We start from the raw sequence: 24,804 nt of genomic DNA, 5'->3' as shown, positions 1-24,804 counted from the left end.
TTTATTTATTTTTTAAAGATTTTTTTTTGATGTGGGCCATTTTTAAAGTCTTTATTGAATTTGTCACAATATTGCTTCTGTTTCATGTTTTGGTTTTTTGGCCGTGAGGCATGTGGAGATCTTAGCTCCCTGACCAGGGATTGAACCCGCACCCCCTGCGTTGGAAGGCGAAGTCTTAACCACTGGATCAGCAGGGAGGTCCGAGATGACTACTTTTAAAGGAAAAGACTGGTTTAAAAAAACCTATTAAAATTAAAACTTCAATTCTTTAAAAGATATCATAAAGAAAGTGAAAAGAAAAGCCACACATTGGGAGAACATTTATATTTATGAAACATAAACCTGTAAGGGAATCTAATATGGTAACCACTGGCCATATGGGGCTACTTTATTAAAATTAAATTAAATGAAATTTAAAATTTAATTACTCAGTAGCTCTAGCTACATTTCAAGCCCTCAGCAGCCACATGTGGCTAGCGGCTGCTTGATTAGCACCAATATGAAACATCTCCATCAGCACAGAAGTCTCTTTCGGACAAAGCTGATACAGAACATGTGTGGAATATTTAAACTTCTAAAATAAAGAGACAGCCCAATTTTAAAAATGGACAAAAGACATTAGCAGACATTTGACACAACAAAACAACATACAAAAATGAACCATAAACATGTAAAAAGTCATTTCAACCTCATTAGTAATCAGAGTAAAACAAATTAAACCCATTAGATATAATTTCAGACACCCCAAACTGGGAAAAGATTAAAACTCGGTAGCACCAAGTATTGAAGACGGTACAGAGCAGCACATTTCCAGTACTCCGTCTGTAGGAAGGTAACCCATGGCAACAACTGTGGAAGCAGTTCTGCATTATCCAGACACATTGAACACTCTGGTACCCAGCAATTCTACTCTAGAGAAGGGATTCTCCACCTGAGCTAAACAGTCCGTCTCCTCACCTAGGGCACTTGGAACATGTATAGATACACACACACCAGCATTTAATTGGCAGAGGTGAGGGATAATAATGTTTCTGCAATTCAAAGAATTATTCCACCTGAACTCTGCACCAGGAGACGTGAACAACAGCAACAAAAATTACGACACTAGAAACAACCCAAACATCACCAACAGAAAAATGGATACATAAACTGCATTTAATGGAATACCACGGAGTCGGAAATAAAGGCACCTTGGTTACAGATATCAACATAGGTGATTTTAAGGAATATAATGCTCAGTAAAATAGCAAGATACATGAATAATACACTTAAGACGTATATAAAGAACAAAAACCGTCGAATAATGAATTTGCGGATATATATATATCTCAAACACACAGACACACACAAGCAAAGGAATGGCTAACAAAAAAATCAGGATAGACTTATCTCTGGGAGAGGAAGGGAGGTACCACCTGGGAAGGTCACATGGGGGCTTTCTGAAACACCGGTAATGCTTTATTTCTTTATATGGGTAGTAGGTTGAGATGTTCATTTTAATATAGTATTCCTTTATTCTACTCATATATGTTTTATATACTCTTTAAATGTTTGATATATTTCACAATTTTTAAAAAGTCAGCTCAATTACTAATTATCTAGGATCCTTGACCTTTCTGAACTTGGTTAGTAATAGTAACTCCACCTACCTTACAGAGTTATTCTGAAGTTTCAAGGAGATAATATATATGAAAGTGTGAATGACTGTGATGAGGGATAGAACAGGAAACCTAAGAGGTAAGCATTTCCCTAAAGATTTCATCCTGGGTACTGTCCAGGATCACAGGGCCCAGAGTTCCTGGGTAGCTATTAATCAAGTCAAGAAGATGTGAGGAGCTCTCTGTTTTGTCACTTTAGAATGGGAATAACTCTAGTCCAATTCAAGCCACAAGAGTATCACAATATTGAAGGGAGAGCAGATACTCGGTAAATACGTAAATATAAGCTTTTATTATTATTGTTGTTGTTAGAGTGACCAGAGGACTGAAAGGGCCTGGAAATCTTGTCATAGAAGAAGAAATTATCCACGATCTGGGTATTTTAAATTTTAGGCTAAATGATAATGGTATGATAATTATCTCCAAATACTGGATGCAAAAGAGGCATAAGATCTATTTTGTCCAGGGTTCTTCTAAAGAGACTGGAGAAATTAGAGAAAAGTTAAAAAGTACGTTCCTAGTCAATATAAAAGAGAACTTTTTGACAATCAAAGAGAGAAGGCAGAACCGACGATGTGGTGACTCTCCTTCATCTGACTTATTCAGCCAAAGACAGTTTAGCAGAGACTACTGTTTTGTATGAAAATATAGATTTGAAAAATAAACTGTTAAAATGAAAATACAGATAATATAACTTAGTGTAAACTTACTTTGAAAACTAGCTCTTTTATGTATTAGTCATGAGACGATAGCTAACTTATTCTATCTTTTGGAGTTTCACCTACCTCATCTGTAATAAGGATAGTATCTTTCCTTCAGCGTTATATGGAAAAAAATCAATGTGATAATATACTGAAATCACCAGTGTTCTATGTGTGCTAAATCAGCTGCTAATACTTTTTAAAAATTATCATGGAAGGCTTCCCAACTTGTTCACAGCTAGATAAAAAGAAAAAAGCAAGAACATCACTCCAAGAAAACAAAACAACTTTCATGTTTAAAAACCAGTGAAGGAAGAACTTGTATCTGTTACTCAAGAAAAGCAGTAAAACTGATATCCCTGGATCAGTTTCTTTAAAATGTTATCGAATGGCCTTTGGTCTCCCAAAAAGTTTCCTTGAACATGCTTTGTGTAGAAACCTTCCCCTATAAAAACCCTTTTAAATTTCATGACCCTGCAGCACTTTCCAGTGTGCTGGAATAAAAATAAGACAGGAATTATGAAGGTAAGATTTGATATAGCAAACCACATTCACTACAACTCAGGTCATTAGGTTTTAAAAATATCTAAAGCTAAGAAAAAGGGTACATGCTTAATGGCTTATGTCCTCTAAATTTAACCTGCAGAAACCAATAAAGATCTTTAATGTCTATAAATAAGAGACGCTGAACTTCAAGATCAAATTACAGTAATTTATTATAAATAAATATCCTATAAATAACTTCACTTTAATGATACTTGCAAAACTTTGTCCTCTTGCATAGCACTTCTGTAGTTCAGATCAAGTCAAGCTGTTTTCCATGAATAAGATAAAGGCCCCAGAGAGTTTAAATTATTATGTATTTTCCTATAGTTATCTTTTTATTCTGTGGAAGCACTCTGCTACACTCTGGTTTTTAGTTTGGTCCTGTTTTTTACTTAAGTCTCCAACCTAGCTTCAAATTACTAGTTGGTGGTCACATGGTGTAATGAAGTTGGTGGATTAACTGAAATTAAAACCCAGATCCTCTTTACCACCCTTCTTTTCAAGCACAGATCAATTATTTATGACCAAGTTCACCAACACTATGTTTTAATTTAGGAAGCAGTCCATTAGAAGCCAGCTATAAATAAAGTAAACAGAATCTGGCCTCAGAACTTTTTGACCTCACAGTGCATTGAGAAGATGGGAGAAAAGCAGCAATGGAAGAATACAAGAAGAGGAAAGAAAAATAAAAGAACAAAAGAAGCCAACATCCACTGAGCTGCTTCTACGTCAGGGCTTTCACCTAAAGCATTTCACTTATTCTCAGTTAATTTGACATTACTTCATTTAATTCTCACAACCCCATCATGCAGATATTATGTCCCTCTGATTTAAGAGTGAGAAACTGTAGCTCAAAAGGCTAAATTGCTTCCTGGGAGTCATGAAGTAAGTAGGAAAACCAGAATTTGACCTGGGGTTTGTCTGATTCCAAAGCCTGGGCACTTTTTCCTATAGCAGATGAAATAATTTCTAATATTTTAAAATTTGAGTAGTTTAGGAATTTCCAAAACAATAACAAGGCACTAAATAATATTTTCAAAGTATAACATGAACAGCAGAAAGCCATCTATATAGCCATTATTTCAACTGCTTATAAGAACATGAAGTGGGAGGTTGTCGCCATTTTGCTTAAGATGTATATGAAATCACACACAGAAAACAACAGACAGCCTCACGTGGAGATTGGAAAGTGTAATGAAGTCACACCCAAAAGCAAGACAAAGACAGAGAAGGTCAAGTGCTAAATCACGTCTTACCTGCTGTACTTCACTTTCTCCATTTGAGATTTTCTCAGTGTAAACAAAGGAGTTGAATATCCGCTGCAAGGAAAAGAAAATGAACAAACATCAGATTTTCTAAACAAGACAGCCATTTTCTATATGAATGTGTATGTGAATAAGCTGTTTACAGCACAGATAGAATCAAGCAGAAAAATTTAATTAAAACAGTTATTTTACACAGAGAAATCCAAATATCAGCTAGTCAATCACACTTATGTAAGCAATACCCATCCACTTCTGTAGTGAAATAAACCAGATGTTACGCTATATTTTTCATTTTCAGAAATACATTTAATTATAGATTTCCGGAGCCCATGCCATTTTATCCGACTGGTATAATCTGACAAAGTTGTGTTTCTCATTTAAATCCTGCACTCCCTGAATGCTGTAATTGTTTACAGACACTACAGTCTAATGTAATCAAGCTCTTTAAAAAAGATTCTTTCCATATCCCCTCATGTCCCTGTCCAACCAGTACCTACCCAATATTGTCTATCACCTTCATTACCCAAGCAGCCCCTCGAAAGAGTAAAATAATAGGGTTTGCCAAACATCTGTGGCCTTAAGAGAGAATCCAGTCCTTACATGCCAGGAAACAAGACGGCCGTGCCAAGACATCAGTCCAAACTGCAGCACACAAGCACACACATTCCCGCTGGTCTCCGCCTCGCTGGTACCCAGTCCTGCAGACACTGCCTGCATTTACAACACCTTGCAGACTTATGACTTTACCAAACCCCACCATTACTGACCAATCACAAAAGATTAACCTGTAACAAACCAGAAAAAAAAAAAAGAGAACCCAAGAAACGTATCTGTTAGGGACTGGGGGGAAAAAAAAGGAACAGCAGCCTCGTCATTTATCCTAAAACTTTAAAGATACCTCTGGAACTCTCCAGTTGAGTAAGGAGTCAGACCTGGAGATGTCAGCCAAAATTTCCCATGTTCCTTTGTATCCTACTGACAAGGGTTTGTCCTCATCTGGGACAGCTTCCCAGACAGCCTAACACACCTGCATGGTGGTGATGAGGAAGACAAGTGCCAAGTTCATCAAGTGCTGTGCAAATGAAGGAAAATCAAGGTGCTGGGGCTGGGGGAGGGGTGGGGTGGGGGCATGTTGCTGGGGGAAGGGAAGTAAACACACTTGGGAAGGATGGAGATGGAATGGGACGGAATTACAGTCTGGAAAATTCTAATTACAAATTATCATAATTTTTCAATGCATCACTCATTCAGTCAACAGATGCTTACTGTCGTTTTCTTTCCTGAAAATGACCTGCTGATAGGAAAGGTACAGATTTTTAGTAATGGTGATAATGATACTGGCGACTAGTTATTAAATGTTTACTGCGGGGCAGACACTATTCTTAGGCATGTTACACCTATATACCTATTTCAGTCTCATGAAACACCTTTGTGAAAAGCACTATTATTATCCCCATTATATGAGTATATATGAGGAAACAGAAGCATATTTTATTGAGTGCCTAATGCAATTCACAGTGTACCTCATATGCATATCTTATGTAATAACAAAATTCCTGCAGCTCCAAAGATGAAAAACGAAGACCCTGGGAAATTAGGTAATTTACCCAAAGTCATTTGGCAGGGCGGGAATTTGAACCCAGGCAGTGCGACTCCGGTTATGGTGCTACTAACCCTATTGTCTCATGAGCATTTGCTACCTGGTAGCTTGACACATATGAAAAACACTCCTGTTAGGAGCTAACACCCAAACGTAATGCAGATCAACAATCCCTTTACGTGTAATTCTAAAATTCAAAAGGCTCTGAAAATCATAAGTTTTGCATAACACATCTGCTAGCAAAATATGACATGACATGAACTTATTGGTAGTAAATCCTAACTTGAACTGACGTGTATTTATAGTCTTTATTAAACCACTTAGTATTTATTCTTTTTGATGCAGATGTACTAATGCATCTGATTACAGGGTTCTGCTTTAGATTTCACTGGAGGTGTTTCATCATCAAGGTGCAACAGGATTCTGAATCCTAAAACAGACATCATTTTGGAGAAGGAATTATAAATCTGCAGACCTCCAGCCCCAGTTTTCTGGTGAACACCTTAGTTCACTAGACAACAATGCTTTTAGAGGCTGTGTCAATGTCACTGCCACCTACACTCCCAGACCACATTCTCTATTTTTATATAATTTGATTTTCACAACCTGCTCAGTACCAAGAGTGCACGTTTATTAAAAACTAACATAATTCATGAAGTGTCTCCATATCTTGATGAGTGTGGTCAATTTCTTATTTCATTTCTGGCAGCGATATTTCAGTTGATACATTATCTGTCCTATCCTGGGAGGTGTTCCCCCAAGAGGTGACTGATGGAGTAACCCATGTTCTGGGAAGCAAAGCAGATCCACTTTGCTCAAAACAACTACCAAGGGCCACACCTAATGAGGAACCTCAGATCCTTCCCTCTTCTTTGTTGTTAAAAGAAAGGTGAATTCCTCAGTAGTAATAAGGAATATAAGCCAGGAAGTGTTTGCCAGGCCGTGTCCAGCCCGTTTTACTCATTCATTTTCTTAACAATTACTATCAATCATGATGGCCAACACTTTTATTAGAGCCTTTTATGGCTTATAAGTGTTTCTATATTCTCAACACCTAATAAAAATTAGGTGGGTAATAGAAAATGTTAAAAGAAAGAAGTTATAGATGTAAGCAGTAGTGAGTTTACAGACTACTTATATATTTTATACAACCCTCTTACCACCCCAGAAATGAAAGGTGGCCTGCTAGAATAATAGTTTGGAGCTATCACCAAGCAAACAACTTTTTGCTCCTCTCCCCACAGCGGGGAAGGGTGTTAGTGAAAGGCCAGTAGAACCTAGACAAGTAACTCACAACTAAACAGGTCAGCCAGCCACGTCTGGTGCAAGGTTAAAAGTTCAGGCTTAGCTGTGTGCCCAAGATCTCAAGGTATAGAGTGATATTCCATTATGCTCTAGATTAATGGCCAGTAATAATCTTTCTTAAAATGCAGGGCCTGCTAAGCCCAGTTCTCAAAGGCTTATTAGGCATAGTACTTTCATAGTTTACAGTTTCACATAGATGATCTCATTTGATCCCTGCAACAACCCGATGTGGGAGACAGCGATCTGAAACCTATTTTACAGATTAAAAACTACAGCTCAGAAGTTAGAAAACGCATCACAGGTAAAATATTGAAGTGTTGAGGTCTAAATGTAGGTCGTGAGTTAAAAACAGGCATTGCTTCTAGCAAAACTATTAAATTTATTCACATCACTTTTTCGTTCAGGATAATCTAGAAATCCTATTATCAGGATACAGAAAAAGAGTGAAGATTGGGGTCTTTTTCTATCAATTTTATTTTAAGCAAGATACAATGTGCTGGTATAACTTTATATACATATGACCAATGTCAGGCATAACTAATAAGAGTCCCAGACAAAGATTTTATCTTTTATTACTTTCTATTGCTATGTAAAACTGTGAAAGGAATAGAATACAGAGTTTTCTGGGCATTTTATTTTTAATTTGAGAGCCAGGAATTCCAAATGATACACCTAGCTGACACTTTCGTGACTGCAAGAGTTTCTTGGTTGTCAGAGGACTTGAAAAGTGGAAATGGAAAAAAGTTTTCTTAAAACATGACATGAAGAGCAATCCCAAAAGGTCAGATTGTTCGTCTTCTCTGATGCTTCACTCACAGTAACAGGGTTAGGATGTAGGTGGGTAGGGTGGGCATGCCGCATTCTATTTCCAAGTTGTCACTTTCCCTTACTCAAATCCCCTCGAGGACCAAAGGAATTCCAGACATTTGAACTCTTAATTTGAGCACAATCTGGAGGGAGTTTGAAGTCAATCTCCTCGGTGTACAAATCCCTGGAAGTAAAGGCAAACATATTGCTTGTTTTTGCCCATTACTCTTCTCATTCTTGTCAAATACTAGAAGTAAAAATACACTTTGTTGTATAGTGAAAACATCATTAAAATAGGTGAGGGGTCTTTACAAGTTATTTTAAGGAGAAATAGTTCACTGACTCCTCTTTGTCAGTCATATTAATTTCCATAATCGAAAGAATACAAGAACAACAACATGCCTTATTCTTTTTGCGGTACGCGGGCCTCTCACTGTTGTGGCCTCTCCCGTTGTGGAGCGCAGGCTCAGCGGCCATGGCTCACGGGCCCAGCCGCTCCGCGGCATGTGGGATCTTCCCAGACCGGGGCATGAACCCGTGTCCCCTGCATCAGCAGGCGGACTCTCAACCACTGCGCCACCAGGGAAGCCCCCATCATGCCTTATTCTTAAGCTCAAGGCAACTAAGTACTCTGATCTAAAGACAAAACTGACCTTTCGCTCATTAAAACACATACCTTGGAAAACTGGCGGTATCTTCTGAAGTTAATTATATGCATATCCTATGACCCAGCAGTTCTCATCCTGGTATATACCTAGCAGAAATGTGTTCGTGTTTATCAAAAGAAATCTGCAGCACTACTCATAATAGCCCCAACCTGGAAATTATCCAAATGCCTATCAGCAACAGAATAGACAAACTGTGTGAATTCACACAGTCGAATATTTGGGCGAGATGAAAATGAACACACAATTGCAACATGCATCAACGTGATGACTCTTATAAACATATTTCTGAGTGAAAGAAGCCAGACACCAGGGCACAAAGAATGTTAATTCCATTTATATCAAGTTCAAAAACAGGCAAAACTAACCTAGCCTATTAGAAGCCAAGATAATGGTTACATTTTGTGGGACAGTCAACTGAATAGGGCATGAAGCCTACGTTTGGGATGCTGAAATGTTCTTTCTCTTGATCTAGGTGCTGGTTACAGGGATGTGTTCACTCTTGTGAGAACTCATCCAGCTGTACATTTATGAGTGTGCACTGTGCTGGATGTATGCTATACTTCAATAAATCTACTTTATTTTATTTATTTTTTTTTGCGTTATGTGGGATCTTCCTGGACCAGGGCACGAACCCGTGTCTCCTGCATCGGCCACTCAACCACTGTGCCACCAGGGAAGCCCAATAAATCTACTTTAAACACACATTCTAGGCAGTCTCTTTAAAATATACCCATGACAAATGTTTTTGTATATTTTAAAAATCATTTATGCAGTTTTAAAAAGGACAATAATCTATTAACTGGGCTATTATACTTAAAAAAAAATCTACACCCCAATCTGCAACCAGATGAAATTAGACTGTACCAATACTGGAGAGTCACCTAGCAATTTACAGATAAGGTCTCCTGAGCCTTCCCTGAGGCTACATATTAATTACTCCCTCAAACTCTAAGTATATACCATGACTTAGTTCTTCAGTTTCCCATCAATGGTACTGTACTAACCTGAATTTCCAGCAAGAAAAAAGTTGTCTTTATCTGAGTCTCATCCAACCTGGACGCTCTAAACTTATATAACACAATTTAATCAAATCTCCTATTTGCATATTCTGTTCTTTTATTCCCTAAGCGCTGCCTTCCCCGTCCTCCCCCAAAGAGGAAATTAAAGAGCCACATTACACTTGAATACAGTTCCCCTACCTCTCCCGCATGAAAAGAAAAAAAGACATCCTGCTCTCTCTCTCTGTGTGTGTGTGTGTGTGTGTGTGTGTGTGTGTGTGTGTGTTAGTGTGTGTGTGTAGGTGGAGGGAGAGCTACTTTCCCTCACCTCTTAAGGGCTGCAACTTAGTCCTTCCCTGTCCCCAAGTCCTCACTCCATTGACCCACCCTCCCTACCCACCATCTTTCCCTCCCAAATCTCTCTATTAATTGAGCCTGCTTAACAGATGGCAAGAGAATTCCACTTAACTGGAACAGGAACAATTACATGAGTGTTTAATAAGATGGTCAATCCTGACAGTTGGCTCCACCTTCACTCCAACAGCTCTGCCAAATTTGAACTAGATGTTTAAATGAACGGTATAGCACAAAACCACAGAGGAGAAATACCTCTAACAAGCCTAATAAGGTTCTGTTGGACTCCCTCCCTGATCTTTGCTAAGAAAATGCAGGACTGAATTTTTATTCAAAAGCTTATTCTCTTGACGTTTACAGGTCTCTGTCACAAGCCAATTTGGCTGACAGTTCACTAACAGCTTCATTCCTCTCTGGATCTCTTCCTACTGTTCTAGGAATTATGGCCAAAGGGAAGGAAAATATAGATTACCACTGTTATCTCAAGATGTTGACCAACATTAACCATGCTGTCATTAAAACAAGCTCCAACAATCACTGGACAGGGAATTAATGGCAGCTTAATTTAAGTGTTTCAGAAGAAAACATATGCATGACTCTATTCTCCCCTAAGCATACCCCATGAATAAGTTTTTACTAGGTTATAAGGGATCACTCTGCCCAGAGTAGACACTGTCCGATCTTTACCAGACTATTTAACCTCACACTGTTGAACATATGGAAGGTCTAAGGAGGTCTAAGCCTCTAAGGAAGCTTCATCATCTGCATTCTGAGATCACAAACCTGCTGCCATAAATCTCCAACATTAAAAAAAAAATCTCTAAATTTGTTCGTCTGGATACAGGTAGTTCCAGAAAATAGTTTACCAAGAGTATTGAAAAGGTTACCACTAACAAAAATAATAATAACCTAACTGTCCAGTACGGGACCGATTAATTACACTTCATCCAATCAATAATATACTGTACAGCTAATAAAAGTGTTTACAATGATTTTTGTTATTGTTCATATTTTAAAATGAGCATTTTAATACACAAATATTGTTCTAATTACATGTGTGTAAAGGGGGTACATTATGCATAACAGTGTTACCGTGTATATTAACCGTGTATATTAATGTGCTTTGCAACACATTACCTCACTTAATACTCATAGCAACCCTTCATAGTAGTTAGCTACTATGTCATCATTTTACAGGTGAGAAAACTGAGGTCTTAGAAGTTTGGTTTGCCCAAATGTAGAACATTGTAATTAAGTGACCAAGTCTGGGTGCAAAGTTTGCCTTACTCCAAAGTTTATGTATCATCCTCTATGTAATCATCAGCTTAATAGAGAAAACTTAGGTAAAATCTAGAAAGTGACCAAAATAGTAACAGGGCTTGCCTATGAATAATGAACCCAGAACATATATTCTTTCCTCCCCACCCCCCAATCTCAAAATGGAGCATGAATTTCCTTTATGATGGGTAATGACAAACATTTTCCAAAGAGTTGACACACTAGGGGAAAAAAAGACATACGTTCAGTTACAATAAACTCTACAGAGAACCACTTGTACTAGATCACCACCTTGAGAGCTTACAGAGGAAAAAGTAAATGTAGGGGCTCATGCTTGATCCTCACTATAAATATTTGATCTTGAATACCACAGTGACTTGCAAGAAACAGGGCTATTCCAGTTTCATGACAAAGGGAAATGCTTAGGTACTGAAAATCATGGTAGAGGAAGAGGCCTAGATTGGGAATTTAAAACAAAATGAATCAGTACACAATAGATGACCTTGTGCAAATGGTACCCTGGGCACACATGTCCTGCCCCAACAGACTTCCTTATTTTGTTTTACGGTTGCTACATATAACAAATGATATAACTATTGCTTGTGTAGTGCTTCCTATCTGTCTAGCACCAGGTACTTCACATATCTTAACCTCATAAATGTGAAGATAAATTTACGTAGACTTCACTAAAAACATTATGAATGTATTTCACATACCATTATGATAGTTATTCGAACAGTCTTCATGGTCATTCTATTATTATTCTATTCCATTATTGTTCATCTCTTAACAATATCCTCTTAATGATAGCTATGCTATGATAGTTGGAGGTACGGGGGGCCAAAAATACCTGTATAAATATTTACCAACTCAAGTCCTACCTCATCCCTAACAACCTCCCAAAGGTAATCTCTCCCTTCTCTGAACTTCTGCAGCAAAGACAGTCTATGCTACAGTTAAAATAATATGTTCACTGTAGAAAATTTGAAAATATGTAAAGGAAGAAGAGGGGAAAAAAATCTACTGTCTGACCGCTCAGTAAAAACCAGTTTACAGTTTACTTTATTTCCTTCCACTCTTCTAGATTTCTAGGTTCTAACTTTGTTGTAAATTCTTTGACAACTGGCCCATGCCATGATTCCTCAGCACATTGCATGGTACACAGTAAGCATAAATATGCGTGTGTGTATCCATTAATCTAGGCATTAAGTCATACAGATGGTCAGTTTGGTTGATTACTCAACCAGCTAGCAAAAAAGGGAACAAAGTATCCTTTCTCTTTAAGATAAAAAAAATTCCCCTTTTCTCAACAATCTATTAATAGAGTCTTCCCCCCTCACCTCTGTTTTTCCTTCCCTGTCCTCTTCAGGCTCTAAGTATATACACACACAGCCCCTCGGATACTTCAAGTTTGCAAAAGAACTCAAATTATGAATTCCTTAGTCTCATGGTATTTAACTTACCCTTCAAACCAACATGAGCTCTGAATAGCAAGCAAGAAAGCTCGTGGGAGAGTCACAAATCGGCGACCAGGGTCACCTTTACAAAGGGTTGCCAGTTTTGGCCCTCTCTATCCCTCAAAAGAAATTACAGGGAAAAAGGAACAGCCTGCAGTCTGATTTAGCAGGGAAAATCTAAAGCAATAATCTCAGCAAGCAAAGTTTCTAGTCTTGATCACTTCATTTCCTGTTGTAGCATTTAAACCAGGAGAGCCAGGGAGCAAATAGGAACGGAGAGAACAAAGACAGGCATGGAAAGATGGAAACACTTCCCTAAATGCAATAAAGCTTCTGAAGGGTTACTGAATTTTTGCTGTTGTTGTTGTGTTTGGGCTTTCAAAGGAGGTAAGAGGGGGAAAAGGCAAGTAAATCAGTTCCACATGTTGGAAAGACTCAGCCTTTTAGCCAATGTAACTTGACTATAATATTCATGACAATGCACATGGAAACCTCTCAGAAATGGAAAGCTGACTTGAAGCTGACTTGCCCAAACGCTTTGCAGATGGGGCCAGATTTCCACTCCCCGACTTCCACTCTCCTAACTCTTAATTTCCTCACTCCCTATACCCCAGATCTCCATTAAGGCTTTTTAAATTTCACCTTGAAGGGGAAAAAAAAAAAAAAAAAAAAAAGGCGGGGTAGTTAAATGGCCATGCATTTATTCTTGGAGGAAAGGCACTTCAAGTATATAAGCCTTCAACATTCAGTGCTCTGTGTGTGCGCAAATCCACACAAATGCTCAGGTCCTCGGGAATCCATCCATCAAGGACAAAGGGAACTGGAAACCCTGAAATGCTTAACCTTCCAGACCTAAATGACAATGTTTAATTAATAACTCAAGTTAATCACGTCCTTTCTGATAGAGTCAGAAACCATGTAAAATATGGCTCCATATTCTCAAGGAGCTCATTCTCTAGTTGGGAGAAGAAATGAAAGATTAAGAAGTAAGCATGAACGGTGAACAGTGCAATGCAGGCTCCGGATGAACTCAGGATGTTTGGCACAGACCCAACGTGCTGCCAGAGTTCGTGGGGGGCTGGGGAGCAGGACTCTGAAGAGGTGGGCTTGGGCTTGAATTTGAGGTCAGATTTAAATAGGAAAAAAAAAGAAAAAGAGCTTAAGTGAGAGCATTTCAGAGCATTCACAGAGAGGGTTTGTCACATAGTACTAAACACAAAGTACTAAGTATTCAATACTTGGGGCCAGGCACTGTTCTAGACACTAAAGATACAAAAAAGAGAGTAACAAAATCCCTGCCCACGTGGCCCTACATTCTAGATCCTTTGGCCTCGAGAAAACCCTTAAAAAGGACTTACTAAGCACTGGCCTGTATACTTGGAAATGGGGTGTTCAAAGATAAGGAGATTGCTTCTTTTGTAGCAAAGCTCACAATCTAGAGACAGACTCCGGAGTCAGTAATCATGATACAAGGTCAGTTGCCTAAGGGAAGCTTTTGGAAATGAAACTGAACTCAATGGAATAGAACTCAATGTGGAGGTTTTTCAAGCCAGGAAGAGGAGTTGGATTTTACACATATGGTAGGCACTGAGTAAAGAGTTTTTTGAATGAGTAAATGAATAAATGTGTATTTGCCAAGAAATAAAGAGCTGTTAGGAGGATTTTTAGCTGGGGAGTGACATGATGAAATAGGTGCTTTAAGAATGTTTATATTCCACATGCTCAGAGCCATGCACCCACTTCCCTCAACTGTTCCTAAGCCTTCTCACAAAGAAAAAAACCTAGTCCATTTAGAAGCCAGTTACTGTCCCAAGGATCTGTGACAACTTTAGGAACCAAATGAACTGGATCGTCTTTGATCCTTCAAATGACACTTGACCTTAAATGAAAGTTTCCCATTTGTCATATCTCCTTTGTAAAATTTTAAAATCCTCTGAGGGGCTGTTTTATTCAATTTTACGACCCCTATAGCACTTGCACAGAGCGATATTATGGAATGAGATGTACTTGTTCAAAAAATAATTTATATAAAAATAGCTTAATGAAAAACAACTGTTCAGGTTTAAAGCACAGTTGCAATGTTGCATTCTGAGTTGAAGACTAGTTTTCTATTTTTTTTTAATATTTATTTTATTCATTTGCCTGCGCCGGATCTTAGTGGTGGTACATGGGACCTTTGCTGAGGCATGTGTGCTCTAGTTCCCTGACCAGGGATGGACCCTGGGCCCCCTGCACTGGGAGCACGGAGTCTTAACCACTGGACGACCAGGGAAGTCCCGAAGACCGGTTCTCGACATTTCAAAATATGCTACTGGGAGTCTGTTTTGGATGGTTTTCAAATGAAATGTTCATTTATGCCATATCCAAATAGAATTTTTATAAGTTCAATTCTGGTTTATTCTTTTATTTAAAGCGATGCTTCATTAAGTGCAGAAACTATAAATCAAAATTTATCACAAAAGCTAATAATGTCAAATTGCAACTCTGTATAAACTAGCTCTGTATAAATCAGCTATATGCCTGATGAAGGCATTAAGCCTCCCTAGGTCTAGTTTCCCTTACCTATAAAGTGGAAAATTGGGTTAGATTATATAAACCTTGGTGATCCTAAAATTTCCACTCTATTATTGTGCTAGAATCTTACTGAAGTATAGATTGCTAGACTTTTGAGAAGCTACTAATGCTAGGTTTTTCTGCCATATGAAATGGATGCTTCAAGAAAATTATATTTGCTGGTGAAATTTGACTTAAATTGTTAAGAAAAATGTTATAAACATATCTCTAAAACTTGTTGCAGGAGGAGAGGCCAAGTATTGAAGGGATGAATAGTTTAAGATGACAATTTAAATAGAGAAAACCAATCTTGAGAGTGGTGAGCTTAAACGTGGACATTAAGACGTGAAACCGAGCAGTAAGCCTTTCTGGAATAAATGTGATGCTAATATGATTACACAAATGTCTCCCAGGTCCTCCTCACTGTATCGTCTTTCAGGCTTTCACAGCCAGGGTGCCTGTCATGCATATCGAATACCATGGTAACAACCCTGCTGTAATGGCTCCAGCACGACATGCCAGGATTCTCAGCAATAATCATTAACTCACATTTCAATGAACAATGAATGGCTCTCTGGGCTCAGATTCACAATATAATTTTAATGAATAAATGCTGGTTAAAATTATTTCTGCAAGTTTTTAGGGCTAAAAAAAATAGGAACGTGAAAGGGAGTTTAAAACAAAACAAAACAAAACAAATCCTCTATTACCAGCTGAGTGGCTGTGGAGAGGTTAGATGTGCACCAGTTCCTAATTTGTAAAATAAGAGGCGACAATAATAGCGAGCTTATGGGTTTTTTGTGAGGTTCGGTGCTTGTATAGCACTTATTCCTTACATACAGTAAGAGCTCAGTAAATAGTAACTTTCAAAAATCCTTCAAAATGAACAACTATTCCCAGGAATAAAAAGTCATTTGTGATTTCCTGTGTCCTCATCCCAATGTCAGGAGCTCTTCCAAATCAGCACTTCCGAAGCCTTCCATAGTGACAAGACTTATTAAAAACTCTATTTTCAGGAAATGGCTTTCACATTAGCTCCCAGTGCCTTGACAAGCTTGGCTCCCAGGCTCAACGAACTGCCTTCTTCAAGTTTCTTTAGAAACCCACATGCAAGCTGGGTCCTTGAGAAAGTGACTTTCCCTTTGATTACTGATGATACTTGGTAGGGAACACCTGTCTGAGCACAGGCCAAATCTCTAGTTTACTAGAGTCTGCGGCTTTGTAAACATTTGCCAAGGAGGCCAGAGGCGTAAATTCAAGTTGGGAAATACATCACAGAGATGCTGGTCCCTCCCGGCCTAGTACTGCTCAACAAACAGGGTTCCTGCAGGTACCAGGGGACGGAAGTAGTCCTAAAAATCCAACCTGCAGGTATTAAGCAAATAGGGGCTACAGGAGAGGGAGAAATGCAATAATTAGCTATGCCTCTAACAGAACCCAGAGGCTCATCTAGACGCCTCCCCAAACCTCCTCAAAAAGAGGCCAGAAGATTAAACCTCCTTTAGCGCCTTCACTGAATTATTTACTTCCACATTGTGTTGCAAGTATTTGTTTAGAAACATGAGTAGTGACCTCACAGAAGGCAATATCAACTCCTGCTCACCTGGAGAGGAGTGTGAGGACTGAGGTCCAGGCTTTGGAATCATCCAGACCTCAGTCATCTCAGCTGTGTGACCAGCACAAATTATTTAAATCTTCTGAGCCTAAGTTTCCTCATTTAAGCAACATACCTCCAACGCCGTAGAGACAGAACAGGGTGATCGTCACTACCTACTAGGCTTGCAGTTAGAACTAAATGGAATGACAAGCTAGGACAGTGACTGACATATAGTTTTTGCCCAGTTAAGCACAGCTGGTATTAAAATTGTCAACATTTTCTCTGAATATCCAGCATCCAGTGTAATCACCATTAAACGTCCAATAAATGCTTAATGAATCAATAAAAGATTTGGTATTACTTCCTCATTTGACAGAAGAGGAAAGTAAGCCTCAAACACCGTATATGATAGGTCACAATCATGGACAGGACCAAATGCTGGTTTCTCCTGGCTTTCAGTCATGCTGATTTTTTATGTAACTGTGCTGCATAATGAACTAAAAACTAAAATCTATTTTTTTAAATTTATTTTATTGATTTACAATGTATACATAGTTGATTTACAGTGTCGTGTTAATTTCTGCTGTATAGCGAAGTGATTCAGTTATACGTACATATACATTCTTTTTCATATTCTTTTCCCTTATGCTTTATCACAGGATATTGAATATAGTGCCCTGTGCTATACAGGAGGATCTTGTTGTTTATCCCTAAAACCTATTTATTTACCCTACAAAGCCAGAATGGGAAGGGAAAATATATTATCTAAAACTACTGAACAAGGAAAAAGCCAGAACCTCAAATTATTCTCCCCACCAAGCAAATATATGTCTTGAGTTCCTGGAAAGGGGCATGGTATAGTCGAAAGAGCGTGGGTTCTAGAAGCAAGGAAGTCAGACCATGGTCCTCAGCTCCACTACTTACTGTCGGGGTTGGAGGCATGTTGCTTAAATGTCCAAAGCCTCCATTTTCCTGCCTCTAAAAATGGGTGTAATAATATCCACCCGTGGGCAATGACTGCTAATGGGAATAAGGTTTCTTTGGGGGATGATGAAAATGTTTTAAGATTATGGTGATGATTGCACAACTCAGGAACTATACTAAAATCCACTGACTTATGCCCTTTCAATGGGTGACTTTATGTAAACTATACCTTCCTATGGTCATAGCTGTGAGCACTTAAGTTACTATCTATGTGATGAATATGACGAAGAACACATACTGGGTGCTCAATAACAGTTATACAAATTGGATTTCCATCACTAAGACAGTGGTTATTAGACTTTATAGAGGTACAAAACAAATCCTGTTTGCTTGTAATGAAATGCAGATTCCTGGGCCCCCGCCTCCAATAGATAATGGGTCCCCAGGCCCGGGGGAGGCCAATATGTGCGAGAATCATCAAGGTAGTTGTGATGGAGGTGGCCCATTAATCACTGTTTGAAAAGCCCTACACTAATGCACTTTTCAAATCAAAACACTTCTGTGAATCTCCTTGAAATATCAGTAATAGTCTCCCTATGTTGAATTTCTGTATAAATCCACATTTCCATAGACTATAAAGTATGGTCTGGTTAAAAGAAATACCTTAAAAAAAAAAAAAGAAAAGAAAAAAAAGGAAAAAGAAGGAGGGAGAAGGAAAGAGAAATACTCACTCCCGCTGACCACTTAGAGGGGAAAAAAAGGGGCATATTCCAAATCTTCAGTCACTGACAGCTGCTCTCCACTTGCAGCCACCGAATTCAGAATTAGAGATGAACTAATCTTTGGGTGGGGCTTCCTGGGAAGACAGGAGGAAGGAAAGAAGGAAGGAGCACCTGGATTTGCAATGTCTCTGCCTTACCACCACCCTGGGAGGTGTGCGTCGTTAGAACCCCTGTTTTACCAAACAAGAAACTAACTAATAAATGAAAAGGCAGCTTCCTTCAGAGCCACACAACCAATCCACCCAGGGTGGGGTTACTTTCCCACAACTCTAGGCTCCCCTGGAGGCCATGGCTCAAATCTGGGATCAAGATTTCTTGGTTCCTCAAACTGCTACAACCGCTGGTGAGCTTCCTTTGTCCAACCTTTTCCAGCTGAATGTTCTGGAAGGGCTCACCTTCCCAACGTAGCCTGGCTCAGTTTTCTGTCACTGAGCACAGACTATGGGCTGGCTCTGGACGAAGTGATGCTAAGACAGCCCCATCCTTCAAGAGCTGACAGTGCAAAGGAGAACAGGGAGGTGTAAGCAGGTGTGCAGAAGCTGTAGCTAGTAGCCAGCGTGAGGAAGGCACACCTGAACCAAACACAACACAAAGTTACCTGGACCCTTGTTCTCAGCACTCAGCAGGGAATATTAAGGCCTAATGTGCAGAGCAGGGGAGACAGTGGGAAGGCTGGCTGGTTCGTTTTTTGGCCTGGGGTTCATATTCATCAAAAGCCCCAAACCTGTATGTTTGATCTTCTCCTAATGAGACTTTATACACAGTCACAGAGAGAAAGTGACAAAATGAAAAGAAAAAGGTATTGATCATACAACTTTGAACATGTATCCCATTAACAGAACACATCATGCATGCACAATATTCTCTAAATTCATGCTTTAAAAATAAATAATGGAAATTAGCTCAGAAATGGCACAATGACGCCACATAGGAGTTAATTTGTTAAACAGATATATTTAAAATATAACAGCATTGGTAACTGTTTGGCATTTCTTCATTTATTAATACACTGCTTCAAAACTGGAGTTGAGTTGGACAGCTCTCAGGCTCTGGAAGGCCCAGCTGCTGTTAATACACATGGTTGATCCAACGCTATCCGGGTATTTGCATTATTCCTCATCTATAGCAACCACAGCCCAGTGTCTGCAAGGCCTGATTTTGGAGCTCTGTTCAGGATGCCACCTCTCATACTCATATAACTGCCCTCACCCTGCCACATTCATCTCTCATTCACACCCTGCCTCTTAACACACTGATAAACAGACACAAATTCTCTTACTGTTATCTACCTCTTCTACTATTAATACCACCACCGCCACTTTTCTCCTCTTCTTCCTCATTACAACATTTCAGGGTAAGAATAATAAGCCTCATTTTTTTAGATGAGGAATCAGACAGCGCTAGTAAAAGTGGCAGAGCGAGATTTGAACTCAAATGTGTCTGACTCTAGGACCAAGGCTCTTGGCACTTCCAGGCCCAAACTCCCAATCATTTCAGAGTAAAAGCTCAAGTCCTTTTCCTGGTTCCAAAGCCCCTACCTACAGCCTGTTCACCCTTTGACTTCTCTCCTGCCCTCTGCCCAGTCTCAGTCTGCTCCAGACACACTGGCCTCCAGGTTGCTACTTAGACCTGTTGAGCAATTTCCAGCCACAGGGCCTTTGCACTTCCCGCTCCCCCCTTTTTGAAAAACATTGCCTTTGGATGTACTTGCTCCCTCCTGCCTCTGGAGTTCTGCTCAAATACTATTTTACACAAAATAGCGACCCCAGTAACTCTTGTCACATCTCACATGTCCTATGTTTTACTCTTTGCTGTCTGTCTTTCCCTGTTGGTATGCATGTTACATGAGCACAGGGACTTTTGTTCTTTCCCCACTGTCCCAGTACCTAGAACCACTCAGTTAATGAATTCATGAGAGGGGCATAAGTTGTACACACACCATGAGAGAAACATACCCCACTGGGAATTCATAACACAGGGAATCATTCAAAGGGGTGGCTTCCCCCGCCTAGAATGCACTTTACCACTAATTTTCTCAGTAAATTCCTCACTAAGGCTCCCCTTAATTTTTCACCTCCATGGAAAGTCTTCCCTGCTCTCTATGCAGTGGGGATATCCCACTATTCTAACACTTACAAAACACACTGCAATTATTTGTTTACATAGCTCCTCCCCGCCCCTGGTATCTTGTGAGTTTCTAGAAGACAAGGACGGATTCTCATTCATCTTTGAATTCCCAGCACCTAGTAGGCATGTTGTTGTTGACTGCATGGTATAATGCTACCTTCTAATACGCCCCAGAGAAACTGTCAGTATTTAGGCAGCACTATGAGTCTGGCATTAAGAAAAATCATAACAGGGAAGATTCTCCAGTCACAGAAAGCAGTTATCACCAACGAAGCTCATCAGTGTATAAGCATACTCAGCCTGCACTAGTGTAGCAAACACTTTTCTATGTTTGAACAGCAAAGAGACATCGGGGGTAATAAGCAAATTAACAAGCTGAGAATCATTCTGAATGCATCTCTACAGATAGGAGTTCTGCCGGAGCTCATGTTCTTGTTGACCTTGTTTACCTCTCCAAAATAAGTTCTTCAAGGTGGTCTCCTTTGCAACTGTTCCTTCAAGGCGGTCTCCTTTGTAATTGTTCCAGTTCTCTCTCTTCCTGTCTCTCTCTCTCGCCAATTTGCATTTTTACAGCCGGTATGTACATTCTCCTCCACCCCAAGTCACTAATGAAAAGCAAAGGGGCAGCAGAAGGCAGAGGTATTTGCTAGGCATCGAGGCACTGACTACGATTTAGCTCCTGACAAACTAGATGTTTGCCTGGTTTCCTCCCTTCTCAATCTCCAACCCTAATCAATAGTCAGAAGGATCCACACACAAAATGTGGGCAGGTGAACATTTCACTTATGGCAGAACTGCATTAGAATGCAGTGCACTGGATTCCCCGTAGCTGTCTGATATTCAGATCTATGCTGTGTTTCCTCTCAAAGGGGTCTGGGGCAGGCATCAAATAGGGTGCTTTCCATTTTGTCCACAAGGCGTTAATTCCAAGTTTAAGGAATGAAGCCAGTGGAGAAACATTGCATGCAATGACCAGACTTGCTTTGCATTATAAAACTAGCTGAATGTGATACACGATTAGCTGCCAGTAAGTTTTCCTAAAATTATTTTAAGAATGAGAAAAAGGGAAGAAGTATTTGTTTTACTTAATTCTTCTTTCCTAAAAAAAAAGAAGATGGGGTGAGCTTATTCACTCCAATGAACTGTTCAAGAAAAGAGTTGACCCATTAATAATGGTGGGGAAAAAAATCTGTATTGCTCTTTACCTTCACTAGGTAAAAAAGGCTAAAGGCCTGTTTTACTTTGTATCTTCACTATTTTTAAACTTGGTCTTTCTCAAATTAACTTTCCCCCCCAGGAGTATACGTAGGGATTTCAAAGATCTTGTCAATGACTTTGATTTTCACCTCAAAAGTCATTTCTTAAAGCTAAGTTTTCACCTATCATTTAAAAGTTGCTTGTCTTAAACCTCTAGGAAGGAATGTTGAGATTTACCGTGCAGGCAAGATTGGGAAAAGTCAAATGGCCCTGGGGAATGCTAAATCGCTCGGCGCCAGGAATCAGCACCGAAGCACCCAGTGTTCTTCCAATTAAACGACAGGGCAAAATGCTGAACACAATTTTAAGTTTGCAGGGAAGAGTTCTGTGCTATTAGATCCTGACCACAAAGGACACCTGACTCTTTTACTGCCAGGCACTGTGCCACTTCAGGAGACAACAAACAGTCCTAATTACAGAATCATATCAATGGTATTCTGAAAGGCATCTTTTTTCCTTTTTGTTTTTATTCTAGCCAGTCAATCCTTATCGATCGTAAATAATGACAAGGGTGAGGAAGCAGGTTTGGGCAAAATCATGGAGAACCTAAAAGCAAGGCTGTGAAGCCTTGGAAGTAATAAGGAACCTTTAAAGTAATGTTATAGGGCAGGGGAATGAACTGATCAGATCTGGGCCTGAAGTAGAATAATTTGGCAATAAGAGTATAGCCCATTATTAGCAAATTAGATCATAATATTGTGTCGAACATGCACACTAGGGTCAAAAGCTGTTGTGGATTCAAATCCCATCTCTGCCAATTACTAGCAGAGTAGCCCAGGGCACATTACCTAACCCCTAAGTCTCTCCTCTGCCCCCTGATTTCCTACTTCATAGGACTATTGTTATTAATTAGATTTTATTAATTGTATTAGTATGTATTCATAAGATAATTCATTTACCTCCCTAACACAATAGCCAGCACATAGTAAGTGGTCAATAAATGATAACTTTTGTTGTTGCTAATGTAATACACCAAAAAGGGGGCAGGGAAGGAGAGAGAGAGATGGAGGGCTAGAGTAAGATGGTTCTAGAACTGAAAGAAAGAAAATGGATACAAGGGGCATTTTTGAGCTCTCAGTTGCTTCTTGGCTATGGAGTATTGAGAGATGCATTAAAAATGCCAAAAAAGGGACTTCCCTGATGGTCCAGTGATTAAGACTCTGCACTCCCAATGCAGGGACCCGGGTTCGATCCCTGATCAGGGAACTAGATCTCCCGTGCCGCAAATAAAGATCCCGCACGTCGGGCTTCCCTGGTGGCGCAGTGGTTGAGAGTCCGCCTGCCGATGCAGGGGACACAGGCTCGTGCCCCGGTCCGGGAAGATCCCACATGCCGCAGAGCTGCTGGGCCCGTGAGTCATGGCCGCTGAGCCTGCGCGTCCGGAGCCTGTGCTCCGCAACAAGAGAGGCCACAACAGTGAGAGGCCCGTGTACCGCAAAAAAAAAAAAAAAAAAAAAAAAAGGTTCCCGCACGTGGCAACGAAGATCCCGTGTGCCGCAACTAAGACCTGGCACAGCCAAATAAGTAACTAAATATTTTTTTAAATGCCAAAGAAATTTGAAAACTGGGTAATTACAGGACCAGCAATGATCGGTTTCATTTTTAGTGTTAGTTTTACCTAGACAAAATGAAAAAAAAAAAAAGAGAGAGAAGCAATATTCTCTACAATCACTGCAAAGGCAGAAAAAATTAAAAGCATAGTCCCTGAAAGTTATCCCATCCTTTTCAAACAGGGTACAAACATTAGGCAATTTCTTTTAGAAAAGGCGTTTCTCAAGAAAAATTCATGGAATTTAATTAAAAACATTTTTTGGAAGCACATGTAACATACTCTTTTACATAAGTAAGCACTAAGACTATAGACTCATGAATTCAGATCCCTCTTTCCCCATGCATAACTGATACTTAGCACAGCATGCAACTAGAATACAATATTGCCCAATGAAAGGCAGGAAGGCATGGTGAGAAATTATAGGTATGATTTTTTTTAATGTCAGATGTCAGCATTGTAAAATAAATCCAAGAGTCTCCTATTTAATTCCTTTGCCATTAAATTAGGCGAATACCATCAATTATTAGAATATTTTTAAAAGGAAAAAAAATTATATGTGATTACAAATATCAATGTCAAGAAAGTTATTCTTGAATACTAATAATAGTAGTAATAATCATGCTTCTTGTCAGAGATTCCACAAAAATGTTTATAGTACATACACTAAATCTCGTTGAGTCCACAAAAGTTAAGGCACTCGTTTTAACACAGCAATAAACCTAGGGAAAAAAACTTTTTTTCCAACAAAAGGAATTCTCCTCTGGTCATTTGACTTTATTAACTTTAAACAAAAAATAAAAAAGGGGTAGAGTGATTAACCTCCAGAGACAAAACTAATAATTTATTTCAAAGTAAATCTCTGCTGTGGTATTATTCGGAAGTATTCTATTTATATTAACTTCATGATTTAGGACATCCCCATGCTGATCAAATATATAATGTCATCTTCATTAAAAATAATTAAGATTCCCTAGGCAGACACTCACACTTGAAATGGGGGGGTATCTCAATTTTTCATGCCACTGCAAGGTTTTCTAAAACTCATTCATATTTAATTTTTAAGGATGCTTTGCAGCACATTAAATATTTAACAGTCAGAGGGATTTCAAACCAGAATGCTAAATGTCATCCTATTCCTCCAAAATACTTCTTATTTCATTTGCAGTAAATTAGCTGGACCTCTCTTCAGAAACAGGAAAGAAAAAACAAACAAACAAAAACAACAGTCTTCAAAACTTAACTCATATTAGGACATTGAGATAATAATACCTATCTACATAATTAGACCATGTAAGAGATCGGATTTTAAATACCTGGCTTATTAAGCAAGGTAGAATTCTGAAGTAGTGCAGCTCACATTATAAATGGAGATAAT

General features: G+C 39.2%; 1 protein-coding gene across 2 annotated transcripts in view; it reads right to left on the bottom strand.

Moving 5' to 3' along the window:
• Positions 1-24,804, bottom strand: part of CACHD1 (cache domain containing 1) — a 217,345-nt gene that overhangs the window by 128,005 nt on the left and 64,536 nt on the right. For both annotated transcript variants that reach the window (XM_027113978.1, XM_027113979.1), the window contains exon 2: positions 4,162-4,224. In XM_027113978.1, the coding sequence (XP_026969779.1) occupies positions 4,162-4,224 (63 nt within the window). The remainder of the gene's footprint in view (positions 1-4,161; positions 4,225-24,804) is intronic.

The sequence above is a fragment of the Aethalodelphis obliquidens genome, unplaced genomic scaffold (assembly GCF_003676395.1).
Source record: "Aethalodelphis obliquidens isolate GAN/ISIS:26980383/991018 unplaced genomic scaffold, ASM367639v1 scaffold13, whole genome shotgun sequence".
Classification (NCBI taxonomy): domain Eukaryota; kingdom Metazoa; phylum Chordata; class Mammalia; order Artiodactyla; family Delphinidae; genus Aethalodelphis; species Aethalodelphis obliquidens.
This window is presented reverse-complemented; position numbering and strand designations above follow the sequence as displayed.